We start from the raw sequence: 18,266 nt of genomic DNA, 5'->3' as shown, positions 1-18,266 counted from the left end.
ATTTTACTAAACTTTGACGAAGTTTGTAGATTGCTGTGCAGAATTTGGCGACCTCTCTAATTTGTAAGGGAATTTCATCTGAGAGGAGCTTCCTAACCTGAAGTTTTTCAGAATAACCTGAGATTTTCTCAAGCATGGACCGGGACAGCTTAGAGCGGGCATCCTTATAGAACAAGCATCTGAAAAACACGTGTTCCATTGTTTCTATTTCCCCAGAATTGCATGGACAAAATCTCTCTGATCTGGGGATCTTGTTATACCTCCCTTGTAAAACCACAGAGGGTAGGGCTGAACACCTAGCTAAAGTGAATGCCCTTCTATAAGTGTGGATTTCCAAGGTGGAAAGGTCGGCAGCTGGGGTGGCAAGCTTTGAGTGGGGAGTGGAGATACCAGCAAAGGAAGATGCAATCATTCCTCTGTTTGAATGGCCACATGAATACTGATTGCAAGCAAACAAAAAAAGAGGGGGGGGGAGGCTAATCATGTTAGCCCATAGCGAAATCCAAAACCAAAACCCCTTTAAGAGGAAGAACAGAGTTGGTTTTTATACCCTGCTTTTCTCTACCTTTAAGAAGTCTCAGAGTGGCCCTATAATCACCTGCCCTTCCCCTCCCCACATCAGACACCTTGTGAGGTAGGTGGGGCTGAGAGAGATCAGAGAGAACTGTGGCTAGCCCAAGGCCACCCAGCAGGCTTCACGTAGCGGACTGTGGGTCACGACCCAGTATGGGTCGTAACTGAATGAGGGGTCACAATTAAAAAAAAAATTCTTAATAAATTTCCTTATCAGTAAATGTTTGATTTGTATACCTTTTTCATATACCTGTATACCTGGGGTTGCACAAACATTTCTCGGGCAAAAAGGGGTCACGAGTGGAAAAGGTTTAAGAAGCCCTGTTCTAGCGCAGGGATAGCAGGCAGGTATCAGCTCACTCCACCCAAGAGTCAAGCTGCAGGAATTTGCACTAATCAAAGCTACCGTCAATCATTAAGAGAGCAGAAAACAGAGTTGCACTTACCTGTAACTGCTGTTCGTTGAAGTCTTCTGTGCAGATGCACATTTGGGACTGCACCTGCGCGCAGGCCTACCACCAGAAACTCTTTTACTACCCTTAGGCCTAGCCAGGGGATGCCCCTCCCCTTGGAGCGAGCGGGACGGCTTCCTGCCCAAACCATCAGGTGCTCCTGGGCAGGGCATCCCCTCCCTCCTCAGTTCCTTCTCTGCTGCCGCCGAGAGTGGAAGGCCATTTTTGCCTAGTAATTAGCAGCGTGTTCCAGGCTGAATTGCCCCACATATTTTTTTTTAATTTTTCACGCTGAACTGTCATTCCGGAAGTGACTGCGAAGCCAGCGCATACCTGCTTCACATTACTATAGCCCATTTAATGCGATCGTTGGTGTTTGCCGTGAAGAATCCCCCTCAAGGAACCATGCAAAACAATAGCGGCGCATTAGCTATACACATGCTAATGGCTATGCAAACAGGAACGAAGGAGCAGGCAAGTGGGGGGGTTGAATTTCTCCTTTTGCATCGGGACCATGAATAGGCATTTTTAAAGTCGCATTTTAAAAAAGAGCTGTGAGTATCAAAAATGGCCGAAGTGTTCTACTAGAACAAAGAAATCCACGCTAGATTTAGAACAAAACCATTTGGTATTTATTGACATAACAGGGCAGAACTAAAAAATAACCCATTTTCTTCCCCAAATATTTGCAATAATTGTCCAAGATGTCTGAGCACTTGGGGCATCCACAGTTCAACGGTGTCACTGCAATAAAAGAAGGGGAAGCCCCCAATATCCCAACGTTTTCATTCCTTTTTTAAAAGACCGAGCAAAATTCAGCAGGTTGTCAACTGTCAGCGAACAGGTTTGGGGAAACAGGTCTCCTTCAGCACACACATGAAGAATAACAGTGCAATCCCATGCAAAGTTACTCCAGTCTGAACCCACTGAAATGAATGGGTTTAGACTGGAATAACTTTCCTTAGGACTGGACTGTAAAAGGAGCAGACGATGCTCGACAGCTCGCAAATGACAGCTGAAAGTGATACGCTGTAACAGTGAAGATGGTGGTGGGGTCACAACAGTGTCGTCAAAATTGATGGGGTTACCACTGCGATCGCGGCCCCCAGACCCAGGGAGTAGGAGGGTGTGACGCATCAGAGATCATCTCCCGCTCTCGCATCTTCCAAAGCCATTCCTGCTCCGCCGTAATGTTGTGTATCCTATTCTGCAAAAGAGAATGAGTGCCTTTTAACTGAGCCACACAAGCTATAGAACAGGGGTGTCGAACTCATTTGTTACAAAGGCCGGATATGGCATAAATGTCACTTGGTCGGGCCAGGCCATGTGTACCATAAAAATTAGTGCCAGGTACCGGAGATACAAACTTTATAGAAGACACAGGCAAAGCCAATTAATGAAATTATTATTTTTTTACACACAAACACACGTTTTTATGAGCATATAAAAAAGAGGAACCTACATTAGGATAAATCCAAGTACAAATAAATAAAACTGGATAAAAAAATCCCAAATCAGCCATTAAGGAATACTACATACCATTCCCGATACCCGAATGCTAACTGCAAAAACTTTGCAACTGGTTCAATAATTTTTGGGTTTTGTGTGGTCATAAGATAGGATGTCCTGATTTCAACAGAAAGCCATTCCCTGTTTATAAACAGCGGGTCAATGAATTGGGATCAAATTATTATTATTTTTTTACTTTAGAATACAAAAATGCTTAAAGCAATCACACTCAGAGTATTTTCCTTCATTTAACAGTCTTTGTTAATTGACACTTTGGGATTGGGGGGTGCTGCCTCGGCTGGCAAACCTGCAGTGAGGTCGCTAGCCCAGATAGGGTTGCCAACCTCCAGGTACTAGCTGGAGATCCCCTGCTATTACAACTGATCTCCAGCCGATAGAGATCAGTTCACCTGGAGAAAATGGCTGCTTTGGCCATAGGACTCTATGGCATTGAAGCCCCTCCTCTCCCCAAACCCTGCCCTCCTCAGGCTCTGTCCCAAAAACCTCCCGCCGGTGGCGAAGAGGGACCTGGCAACCCTATCCAAAGTCCCCTCCCCAAAAGCAGTTCTCATTTGGTTGTCCTGCACTTATACCCCTCCCCGTTTTTAAAGGGCTTTGTTTAAACTGAAATAACTAGCTGTGTGAATGCGGTTTGAGAAACTGGTTGGTTTGAGAAGAGTTGGTTGGAGAAGGTTTGCTTGGTCCAGACCCTTCAATCCCTCTACCCCGGTGCTCCTCAAAGAAGGTCCTTACCACATCTTTACTGAAGCGTTCAATGCCATAGTAATGAACAGGGGAGATCCAGTCTTTCTCCAGCGGGTAGCCAAACCCCACAATGTTCACTTCTTGGCATATGTGGAGGGCGAAAATCACTGCAATGAGGCCAGTGGTGGGATGTCTCTGAAGGGAAAGGAAGCATCAACAGCTCTTCTTTAGTAGGCACGTTGTTTTTTAAATTCTTTTTTGGCATTTATGCATGGCTGTTTCCTCGTGGTCATCCTGACTACTTTGGAGCTTTAGCTTTGATTATGCTCGCCTCGCCCTCTCCGTGCGTTTTTCCCCTTTCGTTTTTTGGATGTTGGCTAAACACAAATCCAGAAAATGTGGGCAAAACATGCGGAAATGCACGGGAAGAGTGAGGCGAACTCTGACGGTTTTATCAAAGTGAAGACCCAAAGGAGTTGGCGGGATGACTACGAGGATACAGCCATGCATTAATGGCCCATATTGCAAACCAATTTTTTTTTTTTTTTAAGAGAACTAGTACGGCTTGTATGTGTTATGCGCCCTCACATCACTTCTGACATATGGAGACCCTATGTATTAATCAAAATATCCTATCATTAACAGCCTTGGTCAGGTCTTGAAAAGGCTGTGGCTTCTTTGACTGAGTCAATCTGTCTCGCGTTGGGTCTTCCTCCTTTCCTACATCTTAGCAATGAATAAAAATATGCTCAAAACATCCCATGAAAAAATATCACTCTTTCTGTGATGCTCTTCTGATGTTTACTGGTTGAGTATCCCGTCTCCAGACATCCACTATCTGGACTGACGTGAAAACCAGATTTTTTGAGCCAGCAAGCAGGCATTACTCCCAGGCCCCCAGCAGTACGCCAATTTGCTTTCTGATGGTTCAATGTACACAATTTTAAAAAAAAATATTGTTTAAGGCAAAGCTGACTCATTTGCTGAACAGAAGACCCGTGGGGGAATTTCAGAAGAAATGGAAACCTTATTATGATTATGTACAACTGTAATCTTAATATTATTCAGAAGAATAATTCAAAATTGAGCAATAACTACTGACAGAGTAGGCAAGAATAATGAAGGGTGGAGTATATAGGTGGTTTATTAGTAGCAAGAATCAGAAATGTGTAATCTGATTAACTTTATATGTATGGTAAATGACTATAAAGTAATAATCAAAGATTTAACAAGTAGTCACGTAAATATGCTGCTAAGAATGATAACCGGTTATATAAAGCAAACAGTAGAATAGATCACGAGGTGAAGCAAAATAAGAAGGATCGTATAAATTACAAGGCAGTATATTATCAGCGCATTCCTGATAATATGCGCTGGCGTATCTTCACAAAAATAAAAAAGGGCCGAAAGTGCTCAGGAGGCTGACTAATGTTGGCCCCACCCTGCGACCAGCGCCGTTATGCCCCGGGAACGCCTCCCGGGGCGCCGGAACGCCTCCCGGCTTGCTGCTGCGGCCTGTGCCGGCGGCCGGTGGGAGGTGGCGGAGGTCGGGGAGCAGCGCCAGGCCCTGCACGCCGGCGCTGGGGCCACTCCCGCCAGTGGGCACCTTCCGGGCACCGGTGGTGTGGGTCCCTGCGCCGGCGGAGGCCGTAGTCGGCTGCCTAAGGGCTTTGGGCCCATATTTCAGGAATGGGCCCTATATCTCAATCAAGGGATATTAGATGTCTTTCAAGTATGACAAATATATTGCCGGGCTGATATAGGCTGTTAATATATGACTCCCTTTGGCATGCTTGATACACTGTAGGTATGGGCATGTGAGCATGTCAATTTTCTTTTTTGTAAATAAAAATTATTTTTTAAAAAAAATGTTTAAAATTACTTTCAGGCTACGTGTATAATGTGTTTATAAAACATATATAAAACATAAATGAATTTTGTGTTTAGACTTGGGTCGCTTCCAAAAAATATCTCATTGAGTGTATGCAAACATTCCAAAATATGGAAAGATCTGAAATACGGACCACTTTTGGCCCCAAGCAGTCCGGATAAGGGATACTCAACCTGTACTTGGGAATACATTCTATAGAATCCGTTGGCTTCTAGTTCCTAGGCTGAATTCCATGCACTGCTTCTCAGATCCACCCCATGCTTGGCCAGAAAAATTAGCTTCTTCCTTGTACCCACCACAAGTTGAGAAAACGGACTGGATCCCACCCCTGTCCTACAGCTCCACTGAGAAAAGTTGGACGCCTTCTGCCGATCGAAAGAGGCTTCCTCCAAATTAAGTGGCTCATATGTTGGAAGAAGAGCTACTCAAGGTGGAGGAAGTCTCCTTGGAGGAGGGTCGGAATCCATTCATGAGAATCAGTTCTGACCCCCCCCCCCCACGTCCAGCACAACCCACTTTTCCAAATGTGGCTGTTTTATTGTGTATTTATGACACTGATGAGGTATTCTGCTTTAAAATGCCGAAAGCAACACACTGCCAAACAAAGAATATAAGATCATCTATTCATTAAGGAGGAGAGCAAGCAACATTTCTTGAAAACCCAGCAGTAATGTAAAACTGACACCAACAAAATGCAGCTCAGCCATCCCATAATGCTTTTGAAACAGCCTTTCTAAATAACAATGGTTTTAACTTCTAGACAGGAAAGGGAACGAGCTGAAATGTAAAAACTCCCTGCAGTTTTTTTTTAAAATAGTACATCAGGTGGAAAGTTTCTAGCTTGTTCTTTTGATCTCGCTTCTAGGCGGCCTGGGGAACTGATCTCTGTAGTGTGGACAACAGTTCTAATTCTGGGACAGACCCCCCCTCCAGGTACTAGCTGGAGATCTCCTGCTATTACAACTGATCTCCATCCAATAGAGATCAGTTCCCCTGTAGAAAGTGGCTGGTTTGGCAATTGGACTCTAGGCACTGAAGCCCTCCCCAAACCCGCCCTCCTCAGGCTCTACCCCAAAAACCTCCGGCCAGTGGTGAAGAAGGACCTGGCAACCCTATTGGCAACTCTAGTCTGTCTTAGTATTAGGCACATCCATGTGTTCACGATCATGAACTAGGTGGGTGTCTGGCCTGACCCAGTGGGGCTCTTATGCTTTGATTTGGGCCCCAAAGCCAATGCAGATGCTTTGAAAGTGCCTTCTCATGCCCCGTTCTCGCCAAAAGATAGGTTGTGCCCCGGCAAAAGGACGGCCTGACATCACGCACGCACCCAGTATGAGACCTGCCAATGCTTTGGTTTCCCAGCCCCACTTAGCACAATATGAGCAACACCCTTGTCTTTGCTGAATCATCTGTCCTCGGGCTCCAAAAATGCTCTCTGAGAATTAACTTCCAGTTTGCGGACATGATCAAACAAGCAAAAAAAAAAAAAAAAAAAAAGATGCAAAATGAAACAAACAAACAAAATCCCCCCAAAACACCATTAATCCATTTCAAACCCACAAGGACCTGTACCAACACACACACATACAACAACAACAACAACCCTCCATTAAAAAGAAGGCAACCAAACAACAGCAACTGCTAAACAACTTAGGCGAAACCCTCCAGGGTCTTGGCATACACTTTGCACTTTCCAAGTGGGTTTGTAGCAGTTTGCACCACTTTAGAAAGTGTTAGCGGGTTTGTGAATGGCTGTGGGAGCTTGAATAGCAGCCTGCAGGGAGGCTGGGCTAAGGAGTGACCTTGGGGGCAGCGACGCTTGCCAGGTTCCTGTCCATCAAATGCAGATTTCGGCTATTTCCCCGTCTTATTCTTGGGAATCTAAACACGCTTCCTTGCAAGAAAGCCCCTCTGGGACGTCCTTCGAAGTAAATGTGTTTTGGATGGAGGTGTTAAAGCCAGGGACAAATCACCTCTGGAATGACCTGCATACACACGCCGGCCTGCACGACGTTCAACTGTTAACATTCTGGTTTTGCACAGCCTTTTCAAGCCCTGCCTTTTTCACTTGCGTCCTGCCCTTCATCCAAGGAGCCATGGACTGCCCGTGTGGTTCTCGCCTTACTCCTCACAGCCACCCCGGGAGATAAGTGATGGTTACTCAGAGTGACTGGCCCAAGGTCATCCAGCAAACTTTGGGTCCCAGTGGGGATTTGAACTCGGGATCTTAGCGCAACTCTCTGACCACTACAGTATTTACTCAAATGCAAGACTAGTTTTTTTCCCCACAGGAATGCAATAAAAAAGGGGAGGTCATCTTAACTTTGCGTACAAGTTACAGGTGAGGAGTTGAATCCCAGTCTCCCAATTACTAGTCGAACACTACACCAGCTCTGGAAGTACTGACAGGTCTTCTGAAGAAGGCTCTGGGGACGAGGAGGAGGAGTTGGTTTTTATACCCCAATTTTCTCTACCTTTTTAAGGAGTTTACAGCTCCTTCCCTTCCCCTCCTGACAACAGACACCTTGTGAGGTAGGTGAGGCTGAGAGAGTTCTGAGAGAACTGGGACTAGCCCAAGGTCACCCAGCAGGCTTCATGTGTAGGAGTGGGGAATCCAACCCGGCTCATCAGATTAGAGTCCTTCGCTATAATAATAATAATAATGATGATGATTCTGATAACTTATTATTGTTATTATTGCTGTTATTGTTATTATTGCTGTTATTATTATTGTTGTTGTTTTTATTGTTGTTATTGTTGTTATTTAATACGGTCACTGACCAGCAGAAAAAAACAACAACAGCCACAACAGAAAATAAAAAACCACCACAACAGCTACTACTGCTACTACAAATAATATAAACCTAAAAATTACATATTACATGTATGAATAAAATTTATATAAACATCGTATAACTTGGTGGGAGCCCCTTAATATTTTGAGTAATATAGTATTTCTGTTACTCTTATCCTGTCAGGGTACGACGTATTTTAATAGCTGCAGAGCAGAATTTAGCAGTCAAGAGTGTAAACTGTGATTTTTCATCGGTTAGGAGCTTCTTAGCCAGGAACTCATCTGGTTGGTCAGGGAAAGTGTTAAGCAAAGGGGAAGCAAAGTCCTCTGCTCATGTGGAGGAGTGGGAAAACCAACCCGGTTCACCAAATTGGATTCCTCCGCTCCAAACCACCACTCTTAACCACTGCACCACGCTGGCTCTCAGAGGCAGCAGTCAAGAAGCCGAAAGGTGGTGTCTCAGTCACAGGGTGAATGAATGAATGAATGAATGAATGAATGAATGAATGAATGGTTTTATTTGCATTTAGCCATAGGCCATTACAAACATATCAAGGATACCACAGATACATAATAAAAGAAAATATTAGGCTAATAAAATTCTGGATTAATAATATACATAATAAAGCTATGCTAAATCGGTGCATACAAAAACAACAATAACAAAAATAATAACTAAAAAATGTGGTGGTGTCCCAATTGGCCAATGGGACCTAGCGACCATTAAAATCAACCCGGTTCACCAGATTAAGCATCCGCCGCTCATGCAGAGGAGTGGGGAATCAAACCCGGTTCTCCAGATCCGAGTCCGACGTTCCAAACCACCGCTCTTAACCACTGCACCATGCTGGCTCTCACCTGGTGCCATCCAGTTTCGAAAAACTCTCGGTGAGCACCAGGAAAGCTGTTGGTGCTCACCACGTTGGGGATCCCTATTGTGCAGGTTAGCAGAAACAAGCAGACAACTGTGTTGGCCACTCAGATGCTTAGAAATGTGACGGCCACCTTCTTCTACAGCAAGAATGGCCACCCCACCCCAAGGAGAAGAGTCGAGCTGCACAGCACAAAACTGGGGGAGGGGGAAACCTAAAGAATGCACTCAACCCTACACTGCAGCCACAAAATGCTTTTAGATGAACGGTTAAGAGTCCATACCTGAGCCTTCGGGTTCAGTTGGAGGAATCTGTATGTCGTTTCGAAGGTAACATAGGGGTTCATTATGCGCAGGTGGGAGGCTTTGCCTTTCCATTCATTAGGGGGCGGGCGCCAAAACCCAGCCAGAGTCTAGAGGAGGCAAGGAAGGAACACAGAAATAATGACGTGCAATATTCACACACACACACACACACTCCTCTGGGATGACCATGAACTAGAAAAGCACTCTTTGTGAGTGTCCCCGATAGGATTGCCAGGTCCCTCTGGCCGAGGGTGGGGGGGTAGGGGTGCCAGACCCAGGTCGGGAAACTCCTGGAGATTTGAAGAAGCGTTGGTTTTTATACCCCGCTTTTCTCTACCTTTCAGGAGTCTCAAAGCAGCTTACAATCGCCTTCCCTTCCCTTCCCCATAATGGACACCTTGGGAGTTAGGTGGGGCTGAGAGAATTCAGAGAGAACTGTGACATGGTCACCCAGCAGGCTTCATGTGGAGGAGTGAAACCAACCTGGTCCACCAGATTAGAGTCCGCCGCTCGTGTGGAGGAGCGGGGAATCAAACCCGATTCTCCAGATTAGAATCCACTGCTCTTAACCACTACACTATGCTGAGGGTGGAGCCTGGGGAGAACAGGAACCTCAATGGGGTCCAGTGCCATAATGTCCGCCCTCCAACACATCCATTTTCTCCAGGGGAACTGATCCCTATTGTCTGGACACGGAGTGTAATTCCGGGGGATCTCCAGGTCCCACCTGGAGGCTGGCATCCCTAGTCCCTGAGAAACTCTCAAAAAACCCAGAGAACACTCAACAAGGACACTTGTGTGTGTGTGTGTGTGGGGGGAGAACATAAGAACGTAAGAACATAAGATCTGCTAGATCAGACCAAGGCCCATCAAGTCCAGCAGTCTGTTCACACAATGGCCAACCAGGTGCCTCCAGGAAGCCCACAAACAAGACGACTGCAGCAGCATTGTCCTGCCTGTGTTCCACAACACCCAAAATAATAGGCATGCTCCTCTGATACTAGAGAGAATAGGTATGCAGCATGACTAGTATCCATTCTAACTAACAGCCATGAATACCCAACTGTGTATACACAGAGAATATACCCATTCCTTGCTGTCACCACCTCCCTTTTCCATAGCACAAAAACCTTACCTTTTAGAAAGGAAAGGGGTAACAACAGTGGAGAAGGCGTATTAGACACAGGAGGAGCACACTGTAAGGATTTCCCTTAATTTATACCAATCCCATATGCCCAGCCATATGGATTGCAAGGGATTATGGAACTAGGAGTTTTTTTCCTCTTCTGATTGAGTTCAGGAGTGGGTCACTTGAGGGTCTTGCAAGCCTTCACTGCTATTGGTCATCCACTCTTTTTATCAGCATCGCTGCTCGGAATCGGATGACATTTCACAGCAAAAAAGGGGGGAAAATAGCAGGGCAGGGCAGATACTCAGCACCATCTGAAAGGATTTAACACAGTGTATTCATTTGTATAGCTATTTAAAAGAATGCACGCCCACTTTCCATTAAAATAGATGTCTAAGGTCATTTTTGCATGGGTACTTTCACTCACATTCCCCCCCCCCCCGTTTGTCTCGGTTATGCATGAGTTTTCTGTCCATTAGAGATGACCTCGCTGCCAGCCCTCACAAATCCAGGACCTTCCCGTTCCTTTGTTAACCCGATTCTTCCCTCTCCCCTGAGCTCAGCCCGGGTAAAATCCCCATGCATAAGGCAAAGAGTGGGACACCCAAGCTTGGTCTCTATCACAGAAAGCTTGCGTCCAATTACAAAGTAGCATGTAAAGAGGCGGGGATTCAAATGTTTCCTGCTTCCCTGGAGCTCTCTCTGAGCAGGAGAAAGGCTTTTTAAAAACGAGGTTTGGATTTCTCCCACACAGACACCTCCTTTCAGATTGCTCTGTTTTTTGTTTTTTGTTCTTCATTTCTTTTTTATGCAGCTATTGGGTTTTGCAGGGGGGTGGATTTTCTCTCACAGTAAGTACTACAAAGTAAGCCAACTAAAAAAGCAGCATTTAAAGGGGTTGGAGCATAGATTGCTGGAGCATCGATTCCCAACAGGAAAGGGTGGGTCCAGCAAGCAACAAACCTCAGGTAAAACTCCCATGTATAAATGACATAAGGCCAGTGGTGGATCTACTATGAAACTAATGAAGCTTAAGCTTCAGGGGCTCCAATCCCGGAGGGGCCCTAAAGCAACTTTTTTTTAATGAGTGAATTTTCAACAAAATCGATGAGAGTTTTTAAAAGTCTTTGTTATTAAAATAAGACTATTTTAGTGATAGAATCATAAACCAATGGGTTGAAGTACTTAATATTGACCTTAGAATATGCTTCATGTAGTATGTATTCAATTCAATTTATTACAGTAATTGACCAGCAAAGTAGTATGCATTCTTATACATGTCTAAAATAAAAGATTTGGACCTTGTTGGATGTTGCCCTATTGTTGCTGGTTGCAAAGGGGGGCCCATAACAGTTCAAGCTTCAGGGTCTCAAAAATGTAGGTCCGCCACTGCCTAAGGCATAGACAAAAATGAATACAAAAACTCAACTAAAGCATGTCTTGTTCCCCAATCAGGACTCCTACCTGTAAATAAAGTAGGTCAGGAGTCATAGCCCATCACTGGTCATGTTGAATAAAATTGTTTTTAATTTGGCACCTAAATGTTATCGATGAAAGCATCTGGAAGAGGGATTTTCCCCCCTCCCAAGCAGAAGGCACCCGAAGCAGGGCTTCGGAAGATGAGCCAACCAAACAGGTGTGTCCAAATGAGAGAAGGAAGTCTTTCCAACGCCATGTTCCTAAGGTGCTGAGATGCAAAAAAAAAAAAAAAAACTGCCCACAATGTGGAAATTAGGGATGCTGCCAATTTGGGGCCAGACCTGTTTCAGTTTGAAACCCCTCATTTCTGACATCGGTTCCCCTTGTTTCAAGGAAGAAGAAGAAGAAGAAGAGAAGTTGGTTTTTATATGCCGACTTTCTCTACCACTTAAGGAAGAATCACACCGGCTTACAACCCCCTTCCCTTCCCACAACAGGCACGCTGTGAGGTACGTGAGGCTGACAGAACTCTAAGAGAGTTGTGACTAGCCCAAGGTCACCCAGTTGGCATCATGTGTAGGAGTGGGGAAACCAACCTGGTTCACCAGATTAGCATCCCCCGCTCGTGTGGAGGACTGGGGAATCAAACACTCTTCTCCAGATCAGAGTCCACCAAACCATCATTCCTAACCACTATACCACGCTGGCTCCAATTGCTGTTGTCCTTTTCCCAGTCGTACTAACAAACACGATAGAAGTATCACCATTAAGCTTATCTGCATCGATTGCATAATAAATAGCAAAAAATGAAATAAAATGTCATGAGAAAAACAAACAAATAGGGGGAAATCTGCTGCCAAAATTGGCTCACAGATACAACATACAAAACTTGGATCCCTACTGAGAATTCAAAGCCTCATATTTCATGTCTGTCTCCTTCTGACAGCGACTACACATGGCAAAGTCCAATTTCTGCAGCCAAACAGGGACAGTTAATTCCAAATTCACTACATTCAGAGCGATTCTTTGAATTCATAGTTCTAAAAATGGTGATTCAGTTTTAAATCCAGTTCCAGTGCAAAAAGAGCACCTGAATGCAAAAGAGCATTAAGGCGTAACTCTATTATAAACTTCCGGCGTATCTTCAAAGTGGCCGTTCAGCAGTAAACTACGGGTAGAGTAACCACCTTATCATTACTAGACAGCAGATAGATTGAGTGGTAGTCATGAGAACATACAGGAAAGTGTGAAATCAATGGAGTAATCAGAGAAGATCTTATAAAAGAATATAAATCACAACTCAATATAAAATGGATATGTGTTTCCGTCTTTGCCTTTCCAAACGGGCAGACTCTCAGTTCGACTGGGGTTTTCAATAATCTGCCAGTTAGTTCATTGAGGGGTAAGGCATTGTGTGTGTGTGTAAAGTGTCGTCAAGTCGCAGCCAACTTATGGCGACCCCTTTTTGGGGTTTTCATGGCAAGAGACTAACAGAGGTGGTTTGCCAGTGCCTTCCTCTGCACAGCAATCCTGGACTTCCTTGGTGGTCTCCCATCCAAATACTAACCAGGGCTGACCTGCTTAGCTTCTGAGATCTGACGAGATCAGGCTAGCCTGGGCCATCCAGGTCAGGGCGAGGCATTATGTCTGGCCAAGAAGAAAAGTCTGCGAAGAGTTTGAATGGTTAAGAAATTCAAGATAATCTGGGAGTACTGGAAAAGATGGGTTGCTCTGTCCCCAGAAAAAGGGTGCGCATTTCCTTCTGGCATCACCACATGGTTCAAGATGGTCCCTTCGTTCTAAATCCGTGAGTGTCTTATTCATTACTAAAGGCAGGTCTGAGGGGAAACTTGGATAGGAAATTCAGTTTTAAATAAGATGCCTTATACATTTGCTTCCTGACCTGGATGGCCCAGGCTAGCCTGATCTCATCAGATCTCAGAAGCTAAGCAGGGTCAGCCCTGGTTAGTATTTGGATGGGAGACCACCATGGGATACCAGGGTTGCTGTGCAGAGGAAGGCACTGGCAAAACCACCTCTTTTAGTCCTTGCCATGAAAACCCCCCAAAAAGGGGTCGCCATAAGTCAGCTGCGACTTGACGGCACTTTACACACACACACATACATTTGCTTGTGCTTTTACAAGGGGTTTCCAGAGGCCTCCCATTCAACGGAACGTTCAAGAGGTCCACCCCTAATAGTTTTAGCACGGCTGAAGCACCAGGTGGTTCCAGATCATTTACTGGGATCTGGGAATCTCCCATTAGATTTGAGATTTCAGGGATCAAATCCATTAATGCAAATGAGGGTGAGCAGAAAATCAAATATCAATATCTGGAAATTTTCGTAGTAGTACCAGTTACATAGGATAGTAAATGCAGGCTTGGAATTAGGGATAAGTGAATCTTCCCCATTTCTTTCTTCTTATATTTGTTTATATCTTTGTCGGTAGTTTTGGCTCTCCGTTTCTGGCAGTTTTTTTTTCAACAAATGCATCTGCGTGCGAATGTCGAACATTTTAAATATAACATTTATTCAGTGTTTATACGTACCGAGTAAGCCATTGATACAAATGTTATACCTATAATGCTGATTTATGGATGCACAATGTGAAAAAAAAATATGGGGGAAATTCAGTGCGTGGATACCAAAAATAAAGACTCGCTGATTCAATTTGCCCAAGGCAGAAGAGAAGTCAAAATGAGAATTTGGGGACTGAAACTGCAGGGATGGCAATTTCAAAATCATCCCTAATTAGAATTAGGCCATCATCTGTAGCAACTAAATGAGACATTCAATTGATCAAACACATTCCAATTAATTGCCATTCCAGCAGGACACAATCACATATGTGCCCTGCAGGATTACGTGATCCTCCCTTCTAGGTTGGAGACAAAGAGAAGGACATCACGCACTAAATCCCATGCCGCTGCCCTATAACAAGCACAGCACTAGAATGAGGCCTGACACACGTCTCCATCACAAATGACAGCCCCAGGATAGACAAGTCTCTGAGACAGCCATGCAAAGGGAGAGGATCCGCTGGCTGCAGAAGCATGGTTAGAAAAAGGTAAAGGTAGTCCCCTGTGCAAGCACCAGGTCATTACTGACCCATGGGGTGATGTCATATCACAGCGTTTACTAGGCAGACAATGTTTATGGGGTAGTTTGTGATTGCCTTCCCCAGTCGTCTACACTTGACCCCCAGCAAGCTGGGTACTCATTTTACTGACCTCAGAAGGACGGAAGGCTGAGTCAACCTTGAGCCGGCTACCTGAAACCAACTTCTGCCAGGATCGAACTCAGGTCATGAGCAGAGTTTTGACTGCAGTATTGCAGCTTACCACCCTGCGCCACAGGGCTTGGTATGGTTAGAAGGTGGTCTATGAAAGCCAGCATGGTATAGTGGTTAAGAGCGGTGGTATTGGAGAGGTGGACTCTGATCTGGAGAACCGGGTTTGATTCCCCAATCCTCCACATAAGCGGCGGAGGCTAATCTGATGAACTGGATTTGTTTCCCCACTCCTCCACATGAAGCCAGCTGGGTGACCTTGGGCTAGTCACACACTCTCAGCCCCACCTACCTCACAGGGTGTCTGTTGTGGGGAGGGGAAGGGAAGGTGCTTGTAAGCCAGTTTGATTCTTCCTTAAGTGGTAAAGGAAGTCGGCATATAAAAAACAACGCTTCTTCTTCTATAAATATAAGAAGTAAATAAATGCATGAAATACAAGGAAAAGGCTAAGTATCCATCATAGATGCAAAAGCCGTTTCAGAGGAGAGCTGAAATGGGGCAGCTTGGGTTATGTAACCTCTCCACTTCCATAGCTTGAGATATAGGGCTTGTCTGCATTCTGCTCACATCTCTCCCTCCCTCCTACAATCCTAGAAGACATTACTTGCCTGCTTCTCCTCCTCCATCTTGTTCTTGTTCTGAAGCACCTCCTTCACCCAGCGGAAGTCCAACGTCTTAAACGGGACAAGGATGAAGATGGTGTCATTGTCGCTGTTTTCCATAGGGTCGGGCAACGCTGACTCGGGGAAGAAGAAGCGGAAGGTTGTTTTCTTGCCAACGTCATCCTCGTAACCTTTCAGAGGGGCATCGTTTATTCTGGGGTGAGACCAAACAGAATGGGTGGGGGAAAGAGGGCAGAATTATACCTTGTGGCCATTATGCATGGGTACTTGGACGCACGTTTGCCCCCTGTCTGACTCAGTTGTTCCTTGGAGTTCTGCACGAGTTTTCCGTCCATTAGAAACAACCTCGCTGCCAGCCCTCGCAATTTCCAGGTCTTCCCATTCCTCTGTTAACCCAACTCTTCCCTCTCCCCTGAGCTCAGCCCGGCTGAAATCTCCGTGCAGAAGGCAAAGCACTGGACACAGAAGCTTGCTTTCTCTCACTGCCAATCACAAAGCAGCATGTAAAGAAGTGGGGATTCAAATGCTTCCTGCTTCCTCAGAGCTCTTTCTGAACAAAACTGAGGCTTGGATTTCTACCCCCACTTCCTTTCAGATTGCTCCATTTTGGGGGGGGGGTTGTTCTTAAAATGTTTTATGCAGCAATTGGGTTTGGGGGGGGGTTGTCGCTCACAGTGAGCACTGCAAAGTAAGCCAATTACAAAGCAGCATTTGAAGGGGTGGGACGATTTGAGCTTGGAGACTGCTGGTGCAGAGATTCCCTACAGGAAAGTGTGGGTCCAGCCAGCAACAAACCTCAGGTAAAACTCCCATGCATAAACGACCTTTATTGAACTGGTCCGTAGCCTCTTCTGCTCAAAAGGGCATTGGCTCTCCAAGGACTCATGCGGCCCTCCTCTCTTTTGCCAGATTTCAACCTAGAGTCTGAAATATGCAATATCTCCAACCCAATACAATGCAAGCATTCAGATTAACAGGCAAAAGCTGCCTTCGTCCAAAGCAGGCCGGGGATCCATCAAGTCCTGCATTGCCTGCTCTGACCGGCAGCTGCTCACCAAGTTCTCAAGGACTTTCCCACCTTGAACCTTTGTCATGCAAATGAATATGCTCCAACACTGAGCTATGGCCCCTTTTCATTAAGTAGGTTGCTAGGAGGAGCAGTTTGTTGGGCTCTACTGTATGAGCTGTTTTGTGTCAGCAGACCTCGTACCACAAATTTCCCATCCGTAAAAGAGAAGTGATAATGTTGTGGAATCTAGAGTGGAGTTAAGTTGAAGGCCTGGACCAACAGATGTCCAGCCTGACCAAAAAAAAAAAAAAAAAAGATAAGGAAACCGCAGCTTCTTTCCTCCACCGGGTAAGAAATGGGTTGAAGGTTCAGCCAATGTGGGTCTGACTCCAGAAGTCATAAGAACATAAGAATCATCATGCCGGATCAGACAAAGACCCATCAAGTCCAGTAGTCTGTTCACACAGTGGCCGGTCAGGTGCCTCTAGGAAGCCCACAGTCAAGATGACTGCAGCAGTATCCTATCTGTGTTCCACAGCATCTAATATAATAGGCGCGCTCCTCTGATCCTGGAGAGAATAGGTATGCATCATGACTAGTATCCATTTTGACTAGTAGCCATGGATAGCCCTATCCTCCATGAACATGTCCACACCTCTCTTAAAGCCTTCCAAGTTGGCAGCCATTACCACATCCTGGGGCACCACAATTTAACTAGTTCAGAGTTTGATCTTGATTGGGGCACAGAGGGCAAATGAGTGACTGGGGAGCACCTGAGGGCATCTTGCCTAGGGTTGCCAGGTGCCTGCTGGTGGCAGGCAAACCCCCGGTAAAGTGCCCCTCTGCCAGCCGACCACCTGAGGGTCAGTGGGCAATCGTGCATGCGCATGGCCTGCGTGCCAGCCGGGAAGCCTCTCCTCTCCCTCCCTCCCCGGGCCGAGACGGTCGTCGCTGCAGCCGTGCGCACCAGTGGGAACTTCCCCTCACCCTCCCCGGGGCAAGCGGCCACCCATGGCAGCTGCCCGCAGCAGCCAGGAACGTCCCCTCGCCCTCCCCTGGGCGCGCGGGCTGCCCGCTGCAGCAGCGCACACCAGCCGGGAACCTCCCCTCGCTCTCCCCGGGGCGCGCAGGATGCCCGCTGCAGCCATGCGCGCCAGGTGGAACTTCCGGTTTACAACCGGAAGCAATGTGTCAGCTCACACCTGTGCGCGAACACGCACACCCCTCCCCAGGAACCTCCCGCCAAAGGTAAGAGGGGACCTGGCAACCCTAATCTTGCCCCTAACCTCCCCTTCTCCCCAAAAAAATACACTTGCATTCATGAAGCTGCCTTATGCTGAGTCAGGCTATTGGTCCATCAAGGTTAGTATTGTCTACTCTGATTGGCAGCAACTATCCAGAGCACTGGTTCCCAACCAGGGGTCCATGGACCCCCAGGGGTCCGCGAGAGCTAAATTAAGGTCCGCGAAACAAAGTTATAAACCCATAATAAATTAATATTTTCAATTAAAAGTTCTCTATTATAAAAATATATGTTCAAATATTATTCTAAGTTTAATGTTTAACTAACAGTTATGATTAAAGTTTATTTTCAAATTCTCAGAATTTCTATTTTGAACCTTGGGGTCCCTGCACCGAACAAAAAAGTCCTAGTGGTCCCTGGTCAAAAAAAGGTTGGGAACCACTGATCCA

The 18,266-nt window shown here is 45.8% G+C and overlaps 1 protein-coding gene across 1 annotated transcript in view; it reads right to left on the bottom strand.

Moving 5' to 3' along the window:
* Positions 1-2,109: 2,109 nt before the first annotated feature.
* LOC130486852 (CMP-N-acetylneuraminate-beta-galactosamide-alpha-2,3-sialyltransferase 4-like) overlaps positions 2,110-18,266 on the bottom strand; it is a 37,895-nt gene continuing 21,738 nt past the window's right edge. The window contains exons 7-10 of the mRNA XM_056860153.1: positions 15,551-15,758; positions 9,080-9,208; positions 3,288-3,434; positions 2,110-2,232 (exon numbers count right to left, since the gene is read on the bottom strand). Of these exons, the coding sequence (XP_056716131.1) occupies positions 2,110-2,232; positions 3,288-3,434; positions 9,080-9,208; positions 15,551-15,758 (607 nt within the window). The remainder of the gene's footprint in view (positions 2,233-3,287; positions 3,435-9,079; positions 9,209-15,550; positions 15,759-18,266) is intronic.

The sequence above is a fragment of the Euleptes europaea genome, chromosome 14, assembly GCF_029931775.1.
Source record: "Euleptes europaea isolate rEulEur1 chromosome 14, rEulEur1.hap1, whole genome shotgun sequence".
Lineage (NCBI taxonomy): Eukaryota > Metazoa > Chordata > Lepidosauria > Squamata > Sphaerodactylidae > Euleptes > Euleptes europaea.
The sequence above is the reverse complement of the archived record's forward strand: the minus strand, read 5'-3'. Positions and strand labels throughout refer to the sequence as shown.